At 41.8% G+C, this 14,718-nt stretch overlaps 1 protein-coding gene across 3 annotated transcripts in view; it reads left to right on the plus strand.

Moving 5' to 3' along the window:
* Positions 1–14,718, plus strand: part of sh3rf2 (SH3 domain containing ring finger 2) — a 126,547-nt gene that overhangs the window by 70,028 nt on the left and 41,801 nt on the right. For all 3 annotated transcript variants that reach the window (XM_060915232.1, XM_060915231.1, XM_060915233.1), the window contains exon 4: positions 14,256–14,537. In XM_060915232.1, coding sequence (XP_060771215.1) covers positions 14,256–14,537 — 282 coding nt within the window. The remainder of the gene's footprint in view (positions 1–14,255; positions 14,538–14,718) is intronic.

The raw sequence follows: 14,718 nt of genomic DNA on the forward strand, positions 1-14,718 counted from the left end.
TTTATAATTACCACAAATCATTAATTTAATTTTTTCTTTCCTACTTTATGAACAAAAATACTTTTTTATATTACTACACATGGGTCATCCAAGTGTGATTTAAAATTAAATGTCTTAATACGGGTGGCACGGTGGTGTAGTGGTTAGCGCTGTCGCCTCACAATAAGAAGGTCCAGGTTCGAGTCCCGTGGCCGGCGAGGGCCTTTCTGTGCAGAGTTTGCATGTTCTCCCCGTGTCCGCGTGGGTTTCCTCTGGGTGCTCCGGTTTCCCCCACAGTCCAAAGACATGCAGGTTAGGTTAACTGGTGACTCTAAATTGAGCGTAGGTGTGAATGTGAGTGTGAATGGTTGTCTGTGTCTATGTGTCAGCCCTGTGATGACCTGGCGACTTGTCCAGGGTGTACCCCGCCTTTCACCCGTAGTCAGCTGGGATAGGCTCCAGCTTGCCTGCGACCCTGTAGAACAGGATAAAGCGGCTAGAGATAATGAGATGAGATGAGATGTCTTAATACTATAATAATAATTTGTTTCAAGTAATTACTTTAGCAGTGAATGGGGCCAGTTATTTATTAACTATGTAGTTAGCTAAGCCAACTACAATAAAATTAGCTAACTAAAGTAGAATATGTCAACAGCTCGGTAGCTAATAGTAATTACTTATAACTTTCTGACAAGTAATCTACTCACTCTCAAGGTAACCTAAACATAATCAATTTTTTTCTAAGGTAATGTTAGAACAATTGAAACGTTACTTCCATGTATTAGATGGGCAAAGGGCGCTGTGCTGAGCTGTGAAATGTCTGACACAAGCACAATTCACAGTTCCCACCAAACTCTGGAGTAAATGCATGCGGGTCGGTTCTGACCCATGCGTGTAAACTTGATGTATAATTACAAAAGCAGTGCTTGTTCATAACTTAAGAAAGGAAAAATAAAAATGATGATTTGTGCTAAACAAAAACAAGATATTTACTGCATATTTGGAAAAGTAAATGACAAAATGAATTGATTTCAAAAGTATATCATAGAAACACTCAGCCATACATGAAATAACCTGGAAAATGAATGCAGGTCGTTTTTGACCCACGTTGTGCATTAGAAGGGTAGTGATACAAAAAGGGTTTTTATTCAAAAAGTAAGAAAGGAAAAAAATAAAATAAGGATGTATGATGATCAAAAACAAGTTAATTGAGGAATACCTTGAATACTGAATGATGGAATTAATTTATTGCAAAGATATAGAAGATAAAAACTCAGCCGGGTCACTTTTGACCCATGTTTTGCATCAAAGGGTTAAAGTTCTACCCAAGAACAAGGTCGGTTCCATGTCTAGAAAAAAGTATGGGGGGACCAAAGATGTTCCAGTTGGTTACAACTTACTGGTACTCGTACTGTATATAAGTACTATAATAACACACGAAACATTGTCAACCATGACTATTTTTATACTATGTTTATAATAAGTCTATAAGAAATTTAGTAATTAACAATACAACTATTCTTACATAGAGTTAAAATTTTGAGTATGAGATTCCAGGTAACTTGTAACAAAATGACTTTTTAAATGACTCAAAACGAGACACGGTAATATCGTTTGGCATTCAGACTAAAATCTGCTGCACTAGAGCTGAGAAAATAGAAGAAAATAAAAACTCTATTCAAGTATAAATCTAAAGCATATGACTATGACTGCCATTCTTATTATGAATTAAAAAAAATGCACATCATAACATAACCATTGATTGGCAGCTTGACACTTAGAATACTGTACTGCAAAGTTTCATGTAAACTGAACTCTTAATCATCTGACTGGATCAATCAGATACCGTCAACCCTAAAACACTAGTTCAACTGCATCGTGCAATAAAAACAGTGAATACTGAGTGTATTATTATTGCCTTATTTAGTGTGCCACTCGGTGAGAGGGCGGTGCCTGTAAATTTTGGCGGGGCTAGGACCGTCGGTGGCCAAGTTATGAATTTTTAAATGCCCCCGCACACGCGAGCAGCTGGAGCCAGGGCTTATGCTAAAGCTTTCCGCAAGCCACGCTCACTCCTGATGTCGGATCGGGCCGTGCCTGGACTCGTTTGAAAGGGCTCAGAGAGAGGGAGGCACCTGTGAAGTTTGGCAGGGCTGGGCCATTCGGTGGCTGAGTTATGAATTTTTAAATGCTGTCTCCAGCCAGGGCTCATATTAAAGTTTTTGGCGAGCAGCGCTTGCATGGGGGTTTCACGGGCGAATAACGGGCCAAGGCAGTGTCATAGCGAGGATGTTCCTGGGCTGGTTCGAAAGGGCTCGGGGCAAGGGAGGTGCCTGTAAATTTTGGCAGGGCTAGGCCCTTCGGTGGCCGAGTTATGAATTTTTAAAGTCGCGACCGCGGGGCTATCGTTTCACAGGCCGTGTTGTGACATAATGCATTCGCCTGGTGTAACATTTGGAATACAATTGGAAGTAGATTAGACCCATATCTTTACAGTTTTCATGGGCCATCCGGTTTGAAGCTTTTGAAATACAGACGGACACACTCGAATTATTTATTTTTTATCGGCCATCTGGTCCGATGCTTTTGAAATACAGATGGACAAATGCGAAAATTACCTCCGGTCCGGCCTTATTTCCCACGCTGGTGTGACATAATATATAGACACACCCCAGGATCACACGGCTACACAACATGGCAAAAAGTGCAAAACTACACTTCTAATCTATTGCACAGTGCAATAAACACAGAACAGTGTAGAAAACTGTAAAGAACACCGCTAGTACAGCAGAACAATCATTAAAATAAGCTAAGCAGCATAATTATACTGACGGTTTATTCTAGAGGGTAAAACGTTTTCTCAAAATCATAATTGAATCACTGAAGTCAGGACACGGCAGCGCAAAGCTTTAACACTGGCATGCATATGCATGTTAAAAGAGAGAGAGAGAGTGAGAGAGAGTGTCTGTAATCTATCCAACAGTGCACAGAACCAGAACCGTTCCCTGTACAGTACTTTGTGCTGGCTCGTGCTGAAACAGGATGCCGCACCGCTCTGATTTAGAGTACCTGTGTTGTAGAAAGCGGATCGGGCACCTTCTTTTAAACAAAATGATATTTTAAAAAAAAATGTAATTTTAACAAATGATCCTTCTTCATGCGTCACGCCTGGCTCATTTCCCTGATGACCAGTTGGTCGCTAGTATTCATAATATCACAGGGCCTGAATTTCATTTTTCAGAATGGGGGGGAATTCTCCCCCTCAGTGACTCAAATGGGGGGGATTTACACAGTTTGTGGGGAATGCTACTTGTGGGCTTAAATAGCTTAGGTCTTACCTTCTGCCACTACTCAGATTGAAGATCTCTACAGTATGTAACCTTTTGTCACCATTTGAGGTATGCTTTTTAGTAGACTGTTCATTTTGATATCTCCAAATTTGGATAGCATTGTCAGACAAAGGGTGGATAAACGCAAGTATTATTCCCACCAGCCGTCTAAGATATGGACTGTTCAGTTTCGGGTGGAGGGTAGAAAACCACCACAAAATGAAAGAGATCCTTTACAGCATGACATTGCTGACTGACTGTATTATGCCATCAAACACCAATAGCCTTTTTCTAGCAGTGCGAGTAAGGCTCTAGGAAGAGTTTGGAAGGTTGTGTGCCTTTTAGTTAAGCTCATTTTACAACCCCCTTAGTGTTGCTTTACACAGCTGCTTCTTCCTCATCGTCATGCACTATTCTTTAAGTGTCACTGCTTCGTTTAATTACAAAAAAAGAAAAAATTAGTCTGTTCTTAATAGCACTCAATGAATTTATTGACACAACAAGTCTAACTCAAACCAGTCTGCTGACTTTTCAGGATTCTCTTAACTATGTTTGTGTTATTTGTCTCTTCTTTTAGTGGCCATCTCTTTAATCAGTGGCCTTTGCTTTTTCCTTTTATAACATTTTTTATATCATCTTTTTTTATCAACTTTTATATCATTTTTCTACAACCCCGATTCCAAAAAAGTTGGGACAAAGTACAAATTGTAAATAAAAACGGAATGCAATGATGTGGAAGTTTCAAAATTCCATATTTTATTCAGAATAGAACATAGATGACATATCAAATGTTTAAACTGAGAAAATGTATCATTTAAAGAGAAAAATTAGGTGATTTTAAATTTCATGACAACAACACATCTTAAAAAAGTTGGGACAAGGCCATGTTTGCCACTGTGAGACATCCCCTTTTCTCTTTACAACAGTCTGTAAACGTCTGGGGACTGAGGAGACAAGTTGCTCAAGTTTAGGGATAGGAATGTTAACCTAATGTAGGATTCTAGTTGCTCAACTGTCTTAGGTCTTTTTTGTCGTATCTTCCGTTTTATGATGTGCCAAATGTTTTCTATGGGTGAAAGATCAGGACTGCAGGCTGGCCAGTTCAGTACCCGGACCCTTCTTCTACGCAGCCATGATGATGTAATTGATGCAGTATGTGGTTTGGCATTGTCATGTTGGAAAATGCAAGGTCTTCCCTGAAAGAGACGTCGTCTGGATGGGAGCATATGTTGCTCTAGAACCTGGATATACCTTTCAGCATTGATGGTGTCTTTCCAGATGTGTAAGCTGCCCATGCCACACGCACTAATGCAACCCCATACCATCAGAGATGCAGGCTTCTGAACTGAGCGCTGATAACAACTTGGGTCGTCCTTCTCCTCTTTAGTCCGAATGACACGGCGTCCCTGATTTCCATAAAGAACTTCACATTTTGATTCATCTGACCACAGAAGAGTTTTCCACTTTGCCACAGTCCATTTTAAATGAGCCTTGGCCCAGAGAAGACGTCTGCGCTTCTGGATCATGTTTAGATACGGCTTCTTCTTTGAACTATAGAGTTTTAGCTGGCAACGGCGGATGGCACGGTGAATTGTGTTCACAGATAATGTTCTCTGGAAATATTCCTGAGCCCATTTTGTGATTTCCAATACAGAAGCATGCCTGTATGTGACGCAGTGCCGTCTAAGGGCCCGAAGATCACGGGCACCCAGTATGGTTTTCCGGCCTTGACCCTTACGCACAGAGATTCTTCCAGATTCTCTGAATCTTTTGATGATATTATGCACTGTAGATGATGATATGTTCAAACTCTTTGCAATTTTACACTGTCGAACTCCTTTCTGATATTGCTCCACTATTTGTCGGCACAGAATTAGGGGGATTGGTGATCCTCTTCCCATCTTTACTTCTGAGAGCCACTGCCACTCCAAGATGCTCTTTTTATACCCAGTCATGTTAATGACCTATTGCCAATTGACCTAATGAGTTGCAATTTGGTCCTCTGGCTGTTCCTTTTTTGTACCTTTAACTTTTCCAGCCTCTTATTGCCCCTGTCCCAACTTTTTTGAGATGTGTTGCTGTCATGAAATTTCAAATGAGCCAATATTTGGCATGAAATTTCAAAATGTCTCACTTTCGACATTTGATATGTTGTCTATGTTCTATTGTGAATACAATATCAGTTTTTGAGATTTGTAAATTATTGCATTCCGTTTTTATTTACAATTTGTACTTTGTCCCAACTGTTTTGGAATCGGGGTTGTATTCTCATGTCTGATCTGATCATCCCTGTCCTCTGTTTAATGTCTACAATTAAAATAAGAAAACACTATCAAACTGTTCTTAACACTGAATGAATTTACAAACTTTGTTTCAGTCCACATATAGAACGTTAACATGACAACAGTCTTTGTTGACTTTTCAGGATTCTCTTATACCATATAGCCCTGTCTCCTGTGTCATATGCCATCTTTAATTTAAAAAAAAATCTAATTGTTCTCAACACTGAACAATTCATCTTTGCTGAGTGCAGGATTCTTGTACATATGTAAGTCTTTCCTACTCTTTCTCCTAGTGGTCATCCCTTTTGTCAGCATCAGCGTCCTTTGCTTTTCCTTGTAAATACTTTTTTCTTATAGCCATGCTCTGATCTAATCACCTTCGCAATGTCGACGTTAACATTAGCTGTCTCATCCTGTGTATTCTCAACGGTATCACTCACACTGCTATTACCACCATCGGATTCAGGAGTTTTCCTCTTAGCAGGGGAAACTTCTGCCACTGCACTTGTACGTTTTAGCCAGCGGTCCAGGTTTGTTTTACAACTAAAGTCCGAGAGAGGAAGAGTGCGCGCGCTGTATCTGTGTGTGTGTGAACTGTCTGTGTCTGCTGTTTTTTTTTCTGAGTAGGCTACGGGGGGAGAGGGGGGTCAGTCAGTAAAAGAAGGGTTCAATTCAAGTAACCTTGAGAACAGAAGGTAGTCGCGCATTCACACTGATCCATTATTAGATTGACGTTGTCAGGCAATGCAGTAATGTGTGCGGGAATCTCTCGCATTAGAATCGTTAAAGGTGCGGGAATTTAAAAAAATATGCGCGATACCCGCAATCCCGCGCCCAAATTACGGCCCTGTATCAGCACGTTATCAGTTCCATGTGCTTACACAGCATGGATATGATGTAAAAAGGCAGCGGACTTTGTTGTCTATTCTTAAAGAAGTAAGCAAAAGTGACAAGACAGACCATTCTCATCTCATCTCAATATCTCTAGCCGCTTTATCCTGTTCTACAGGGTCGCAGGCAAGCTGGAGCCTATCCCAGCTGACTACGGGCGAAAGGCGGGGTACACCCTGGACAAGTCGCCAGGTCATCACAGGGCTGACACATAGACACAGACAACCATTCACACTCACATTCACACCTACGGTCAATTTAGAGTCACCAGTTAACCTAACCTGCATGTCTTTGGACTGTGGGGGAAACCGGAGCACCCGGAGGAAACCCACGCGGACACGGGGAGAACATGCAAACTCCACACAGAAAGGCCCTCGCCGGCCACGGGGCTCGAACCCAGGACCTTCTTGCTGTGAGGCGACAGCGCTAACCACTACACCACCGTGCCGCCACGAGACAGACCAAGATGCTAAAAATAAAACGTAGGCGTTTTTGTTTCACTCACAAAATTCAACCTTATGCCAGATACTTTTGGGCTTCTTAAAGACGTAAAATTGCCACGGATGAGCAGAACGAATCGAGACATTGGAAGAAAACCGTAAGTTTCATCTCTGTGTTGTGGAGTAATTTAAAGAATTAGGCAAGATATGAAAGTATTTTTGCAATGATGGTTTTCATGTTAATGTACAGTACTGTGCAAAAGTCTTTGGCACCTCATACAAACTTTTATAGATTTCGATTTGATGACTTCTACATTATCGAGTCAGGACAAAAACATTTTAGAGTCCAAACGTTCGTTTTCCAGCACAAAATTAAATGTTACAGAAAAAAAAAGTTTGTATCTGAGCAGCATATTACATAAGAGGCCACTTTTCAGATTAAAAAAGAAAACATAATGAAGGCTGCTGGGTTTTGGTGCAAAATGAAGACGCGAGTGTGACAGTCAAAGTGTCCAGAAGAACTGTTGCTTGTTCTGGAAGATGCTCAGTAAAACCGACAGCTCATTTCCACATAAAACTGCACTCGCTGTACCGGAGACTACTAGTTTTTTTTTGTTGTTGTTGTTTACTGTTGTACCGTTGTACACGGTGGTGTAGTGGTTAGCACGGTTGCCTCATAGCAAGAAGGTTCCGGGTTTGAGCCCAGCGGCCGGCGAGGGCCTTTCTGTGTGGAGTTTGCATGTTCTCTCCGTGTCTGTGTGGGTTTCCTCCGGGTGCTCCAGTTTCCCCCACAGTCCAAAGACATGCAGTTAGGGTAACGTGGGGCGGCCTTGGGCTGAGGTGCCCTTGAGCAAGGTACCGAACCCCTGACTGCTCCCCAGGCGCTCTGGTGTGGCTGCCCACTGCTCTGGGTGTGTGTGCGCGTGTTCGCTGCTTCAGATGGGTTAAATGCAGAGGATGAATTTCACTGCTTGAAGTGTGCATGTGACGAATTTACTAAGGCTTACTGTTTTGTTTCATTTCATTATTTTTTTAACCTAGTTTTTGTCTTCAGCCAGGGGTCGAAATTAAGTATGTACCGACGGACATGGGCAAGTCATTCTCATACTCGGGCAACAATAAAATCATCACTAGTTGTCCGTCGGACAACTGTGTTTGAATGTCTATTTTACCAAGAAAAATTAAGTTGTTGTGATTCCTAACAGAAACAGAACGAAAACTTTATTTTTCCCGTCTTCTCTTTCGTTTGTCCTTGACTTCGGTTCGTTGCAGTAGTTGACGCTTACATTCGCGAGATGGCGCTATATGATATTATGATTATTCACACGAGGCGCCACCGTCACGTAGGCTAGAACGAACGAAGCGTCTCAAACACGTGGCTGCTTCAAACAACTGCGAGGATGTTGAGGTACTTGATAGACAAGAAATCACAAAAAAAAGACCCCAAAAGCAGCACCAGTGAAGGTATGCTGGATAGGTTAACAACAGTAACAAATATTTATCTTATAAATTCTCAACAATAGCAATAAATTGACCATGATGACATGATGTTTTCTGACTGTTTAACATGTTTAATAGAAGATACTAGTAGTTGTACCTACACTGCCGTTCAAAAGTTTGGGGTCACTTTGAAATGTCCTTATTTTTGAAAGAAAAGCACTGTTCTTTTCAATGAAGATCACTTTAAACTAATCAGAAATCCACTCTATACATTGCTAATGTGGTAAATGACTATTCTAGCTGCAAATGTCTGGTTTTTGGTGCAATATCTCCATAGGTGTATAGAGGCCCATTTCCAGCAACTCTCACTCCAGTGTTCTAATGGTACAATGTGTTTGCTCATTGCCTCAGAAGGCTAATGGATGATTAGAAAACCCTTGTACAATCATGTTAGCACAGCTGAAAACAGTTGAGCTCTTTAGAGAAGCTATAAAACTGACCTTCCTTTGAGCAGATTGAGGCTACATCCACACGACAACGGCAACGAGATGTTATTTAAAAAAAATATCGCGTCCAAATTGGCAACGATCAGTAAAATATCAGGTCCATATGGCAATGCAACGCTTGCTGAAAACGATGCAATACACATGCCACACCTCTACGGGCGCTGTAAGACGGTCCCTTCGGAGACACCAGAACAATAGAAGAAGTAAGGACGCATGCACATAAACTATTATGCGCGAGACTTCATATTAGCCACAAAGTCAGAAAAATCTGTTCGTAAAATTACATTATAATGACCAAATACAATGAAAAGTATTTTTCCAGTCTCACCTGTGAAAGGTAATCCCATGTGATCTCGTTTGGACGGCAAACCTGTTGGTACAGTTAAACGCAGCACATGAATGAGGCATCTTTATTCTCTGCTTTGACCTATCCAATATGGCGGCGAGGATGACGTATGACTCTACGCGGAAGGCGGCGTCTTTAATGGTCCGGAATAAATTGAATGCTGCACGTTGATGGATTAATTTGTTCTTCTATGCCCTTTTTGAGGAATGTATTGTAGGACTTAAACCAACATCTGAAGAGGTGAGATCGCTCCTTTTTTTCCCTATTTTTGCTGGCGGGATTGACTCTGCCCTAAGAGCTATTCTCTCTCTCTCTCTCTCTCTCTCTCTCTCACTTTGCACCATTACACAATAAATATTCACAGTGAAAATATTTTGTAAGCGCGTTTCATGAACCAAGTTATAGGATTTGTTGACAACTCGGATCGAGTTCGTTACACTTCTACCCGGCGTGAAGCACTCACAGTCATGTGGTTGTGACGTCATCGTAAACAAATCCGTTCTACTCATCCAGACGACTTCGCAACGGCAACGTTGCCAGATCTTTCCACTCTGGAACCCGTTCTCAAAAGATTTCGTTTTGGGGCACCCAAAACGCCAGTGCCGAGTGGACGCCAGGCCAAAATGATAAACAATTGTATCGGATTCACCTGAATCCATTGCCGTGTGGACAGGGCCTGAGTTTCTGGAGCATCACATTTTTGGGGTCGATTAAATGCTCAAAATGGCCAGAAAAATGTCTTGACTATATTTTCTATTCATTTTACAACTTATGGTGGTAAATAAAAGTGTGACTTTTCATGGAAAACACAAAATTGTCTGCGTGACCCCAAACTTTTGAATGGTAGTGTAGTTGTTTTACTGTTCATCATGATGAAATAAACACCAAACACATATGAGTGTTATAACTTTATTTCTATCAATCAGTAATCAAACAATAGCAAAACAAGTTGAAATATTTTATTGCATACTCTTTAATATACATCCAGATTGCTTTTTATGCAAATTACTTACCCAGTCAACCTGCAAAAAAGTAGGGCAACTGATACATGCATGCGGGCAAGTAAATTTTTGGGGTTGGTTGCCCTGAGGGCAAGTACATTCAAAAGTTAATTTCGACCCCTGTTCAGCTTTTCTTTACACGTACCTAAGACATTTTTGCACAGGACTGTATTTGTGTTATGTTGTTTAAAGGGCATAATGCACTTTTATAGACCCAGTGTTCCGAGCCAAATGTTTAGTTGATGTTTAGTCCAGTTCTCCGACAGTATCACTGAAATGTTAGGTGCAATCTCTCATTGTACTGCAGTCATCACGTGTATGCTATTGGCCTGAAGTCTATGGCAACATTCCACATTACTGCATTACATGAAGCATTTGAAATGCTGTTATCTGTATATTCTGGGAACTTTCCCTCCCTGTACACTCGTCTCAACTCTCTCTGTGGGAGCCTGAGTGTACAGGGTGTATCGCTTCTTAATTCGTAATCTTATTTTGCAAACTGGGGGAAAAACATGTTACCATCCTCCACTCATCCAGTTCTGTCATTTATTTTCTTTTTATTCATCGACGAAGTCTCATCTATTTTGAGAATTATCATTTAGTTATATTTTAGATTTTGTCGACATTTTTCAGATTAGTTGTCATCAATAAAATAAACACTGATTCAACCCAAGCATATTGCGTCAACTCATCATAGGGCAAGGATGTTTTTCCGAGCCAAAAAGTGGAATGTTGCTGATTAGCACATCCTGAAACCAGTATTTTACACTACAACCTTGCTATCTATAATGAACTCCTTGAGGAGCGTCCAAATAGTTTGTTATACTGAAAAGTACATGATTCTGAAATTCTCCTTATCACAAATTTCTCCTTCTGACTCAGTCTATCGCAGTTCATTGACTGAGTTAAAGGATCACGAACGGATGCGATTTCTTTGTCTGTTATGGAAATGACGGAGGTTACCGGTGTATCGTTGTCAATGTCCACCCAATGATTTCTAAATATTCACCATTCAGCTCATTCATGTGTTGCAAATCACCAATGTCAGGCTGCAGGGCGGGGCTGGGCTGGGTGGGGGGTATAAAAACACTGTTGGTACGTTTTAACTAGGTGTTATCAGCACTCGTTTTGTCCTTTTTATTGATCCTTTGATCACTGTTCTCGATAATTGTTAATGATTGATACCGTGTTTGATGGCATTAACACACATTGATAACTTGACTGCGGACTTGATAACTTATTGTTTGTCTCTGGTGGGAAGACGAACGCATGGCTCAGCACATCATGTAAGCAGGCGAATGACGGATGTAATTGCAGGAAGTGTTTGTTTGTTTGCCTGCCTGTTTTGTAAATAGTTCAAAAAAGTAAGACAAAGGCAAGGTCATGAAACGAGCAATGGTCAAGCGAGGCACAAACAGAATAACGGCAGCAAAGATGAAAGGCACAAATACACAAAACAAAGTCAAAACCAGAAAGGCAGTACACAGATACAAGACTGGGTAATGCGAGACGCTAGGTACAACTCGGACCAAGTCCGTGTGTTTAGAGAGTCTTTATACCGTAAGCACACGCTGTGATTGCACACCAATCTAGAACAGGTGCATGTAATGAAATTAGTCCTAATGATGCTGCATACTCCGAGTGTCAACATGCGTAGACATGACATGGTGATGTTTTTTTTTTTAAATTATTTATTTTTTTCCTGAAGACTCCGATTCATTGTCACTAAAGGTGGGGGGACAAACTTGGTTCGTTATATGCGAAAGTTCGTAGGAAAAGAGTTCGTTATAACGGGGTTGTAGCGTATGCATTTTATGAAATCGGTGCATCACCAGTAAAGTTCGCAATCATCTCCAGACGTATATGAGAAATGGACACATGGCTATCAGAAATGCGACCGATGTTAAGTGCCATTTCTAAGCCGTTTCCATATCATATCATTTATCATTTCAAAGATACCTTATATTACCTTGGTGATTTTCAGTATAGCCATGATTGCTTGTTGTTTGGCGGCACGGTGGTGTAGTGGTTATCACTGTTGCCTCACAGCAAGAAGGTTCCGGGTTCGAACCTCGTGGCCGACAGAGGCTTTTCTGTGTGGAGTTTGCATGTTGTGCGGGTGCTCCGGTGCTTTTGCCCATTCTTCTTTGCAAAATAGCTGAAGATCAGCCAGATTGGATGGAGAGCATCTGTGAACAGCAATTTTCAAGTCTTGCCACAGATGCTCAATGGGATTTAGGTCTGGACTTTGACTGGGCCATTCTAACACATGAATATTCTTTGATCTAAACCATTCCATTGTAGCTCTGGCTGTATGTTTAGGGTCATTGTCTTGCTGGAAGGTGAATCTCCTTCCCAGTCTCAAGTCTTTTGCAGCCTCCAACAGGTTTTCTTCCAGGATTGCCCTGTATTTAGCTCCATCCATCTTCCCATCAACACTGACCAGCTTCCCTGTCCCTGCTGAAGAAAAGCATCCCCACAGCATGATGCTGCCACCACCATGTTTCACAGTGGTTATGGTGTGTGCAGGGTGATGAGCAGTGTTAGTTTTCCGCCACACATAGCGCTTTGCATTTAGGCCAAAAAGTTCAACTTTGGTCTCATCTGACCAAAGCACCTTCTTCCACATGTTTGTTTGCTGTGTCCCCTACATGGCTTCTTATGCCTGTCTTTCAACAATGGCTTTCTTCTTGCCACTCTTCCAAAAAGGCCAGATTTGTGGAGTGTACGACTTATAGTTGTCCTGTGCACAGATTCTCCCACCTGAGCTGTGGATTTCTGCAGCTCCTCCAGAGTGATCATGGGCCTCTCGGCTGCTTCTCTGACCAGTGCTCTCCTTGCTCGCTCTGTCAGTTTAGGTGGACGGCCATGTCTTGGTAGGTTTGCAGTTGTGCCATACTTTTCCCATTTTTGAATGATGGATTGAACAGTGCTTCTTGAGATGTTCAGAGCTTGGGATATTTTTTTATAACCTAACCCTGCTTTAAACTTCTCCAGAACTTTATCCCTGACCTGTCTGGTGAGTTCTTTGGTCTTCATGATGCTGTTTGTTCTTCAGTGTTCTCTAACAAACCACTGAGGCCTTCACAGAACAAGTGTATTTATGCTGAGAGTACCGTAAATTACACACAGTAGGACTCTATTAACTAATTAGATGACTTCTGAAGGCAATTGATTGCACTGGATTGTATTTAGAGGTATCAGAGTACAGGGGACCGAATACTAATGCACACCACATTTTTCAGATTTTTATTTGTTTAAAATTTTGAAGACCATTTATCATTTTCGTTTCACTTCGCAATTATGTGCTACTCTGTGTTGGTCTATCACATAAAATCTCAATAAAAAACTTTTAAGTTCGTGGTTGTAAGGTGGAAAAATGTGAAAAAGTTCAAGGGGTATGAATACTTTTTCAAGGCACTGTATATATAAAAAAACAGCTGTGACCTTTATATGGTTTACACCTCCTAGTCGTGATTTCATTCTCATGGTTTTTAAAATCACTTATTTACCGTTTTCGCTGTTAGTCAAATAAGTTTTTAGTCTTCTTGCACTCTGTCCTCCTGGCAAACTTTGTCTTGGTGCTGACCAGTCAGCCGTGAAGGCGCAGTAATGTTTCCTTTGCTTTGGTGGCTTAACAGCACATCACTGTAGGGGGAGAGGGAACATCAATCGTAGCTGTGTAGTGCTGCAGCTCTCTCTCTCTCTCCCTCTCTCTCTCTTTCTCTCTCTCTCTCGTGCTCACACACATACTCTCTTCTGAAACTCGGAGCAGCTCACAGCAGGGCACATCAGAAAGAGCAGGGCACTCACCCAGACGTGACTAATGGCTTTGTGCTGTCGTCTTACTTATTGAAAGAAAACTTCATGCTGGATAGAGATTTTAGCAGGTGAACCAGCCTGGGCAGAAACTCAGTACTGTATCTCAGCACATTCACTTCCATCCCCTCTCTCTCTCTCTCTCTCTCTCTCTCTCTCTCTCTCCACTCCCACCCCCCCACCTGCTTTTAACATTTCTGCTTCTTTTTTTTCCTCCTCAAGCCAAATCCGACTGCGATCAAACTCCTGGCGAGTGATTTGGCAGAATTTCATCCACGGAACGTGAGAGAGAGCAGCAGGAGGGTGAGCCTAGATGCAGGCAGCCACAGACGGCTCTCCAGGACGCAGGCGAGCGCGGCCAGGCCTCCCGATGTCAACGTCCTGAACACTCTGAACCACGGTCAGATCCAGAGCTCAACAGCTCCTAGTGCTCCTCTAAAGCCCGGCCGAACCTCCACCGTCTCCAAACTGCGCTCTGGAAACACTCGGAGAAGCCTGTCAAAGGTGAGGAAGCAGCGTGTGAGCGAGTTTGCGTGGGAATGCATGCGCCACCTGTTTGTTTTTGTTTCAGATCAGTTTGAACGTTTAAATCTTATTTTCGGCATGTAGTTCATTTCAGAGTGGTAGTGTCTTCCGTTAGATTGAACACATCTGTGAAAGGCGATCGAGCATGGTCAAATATCAT

Source organism: Neoarius graeffei, chromosome 2 (assembly GCF_027579695.1).
Source record: "Neoarius graeffei isolate fNeoGra1 chromosome 2, fNeoGra1.pri, whole genome shotgun sequence".
Lineage (NCBI taxonomy): Eukaryota > Metazoa > Chordata > Actinopteri > Siluriformes > Ariidae > Neoarius > Neoarius graeffei.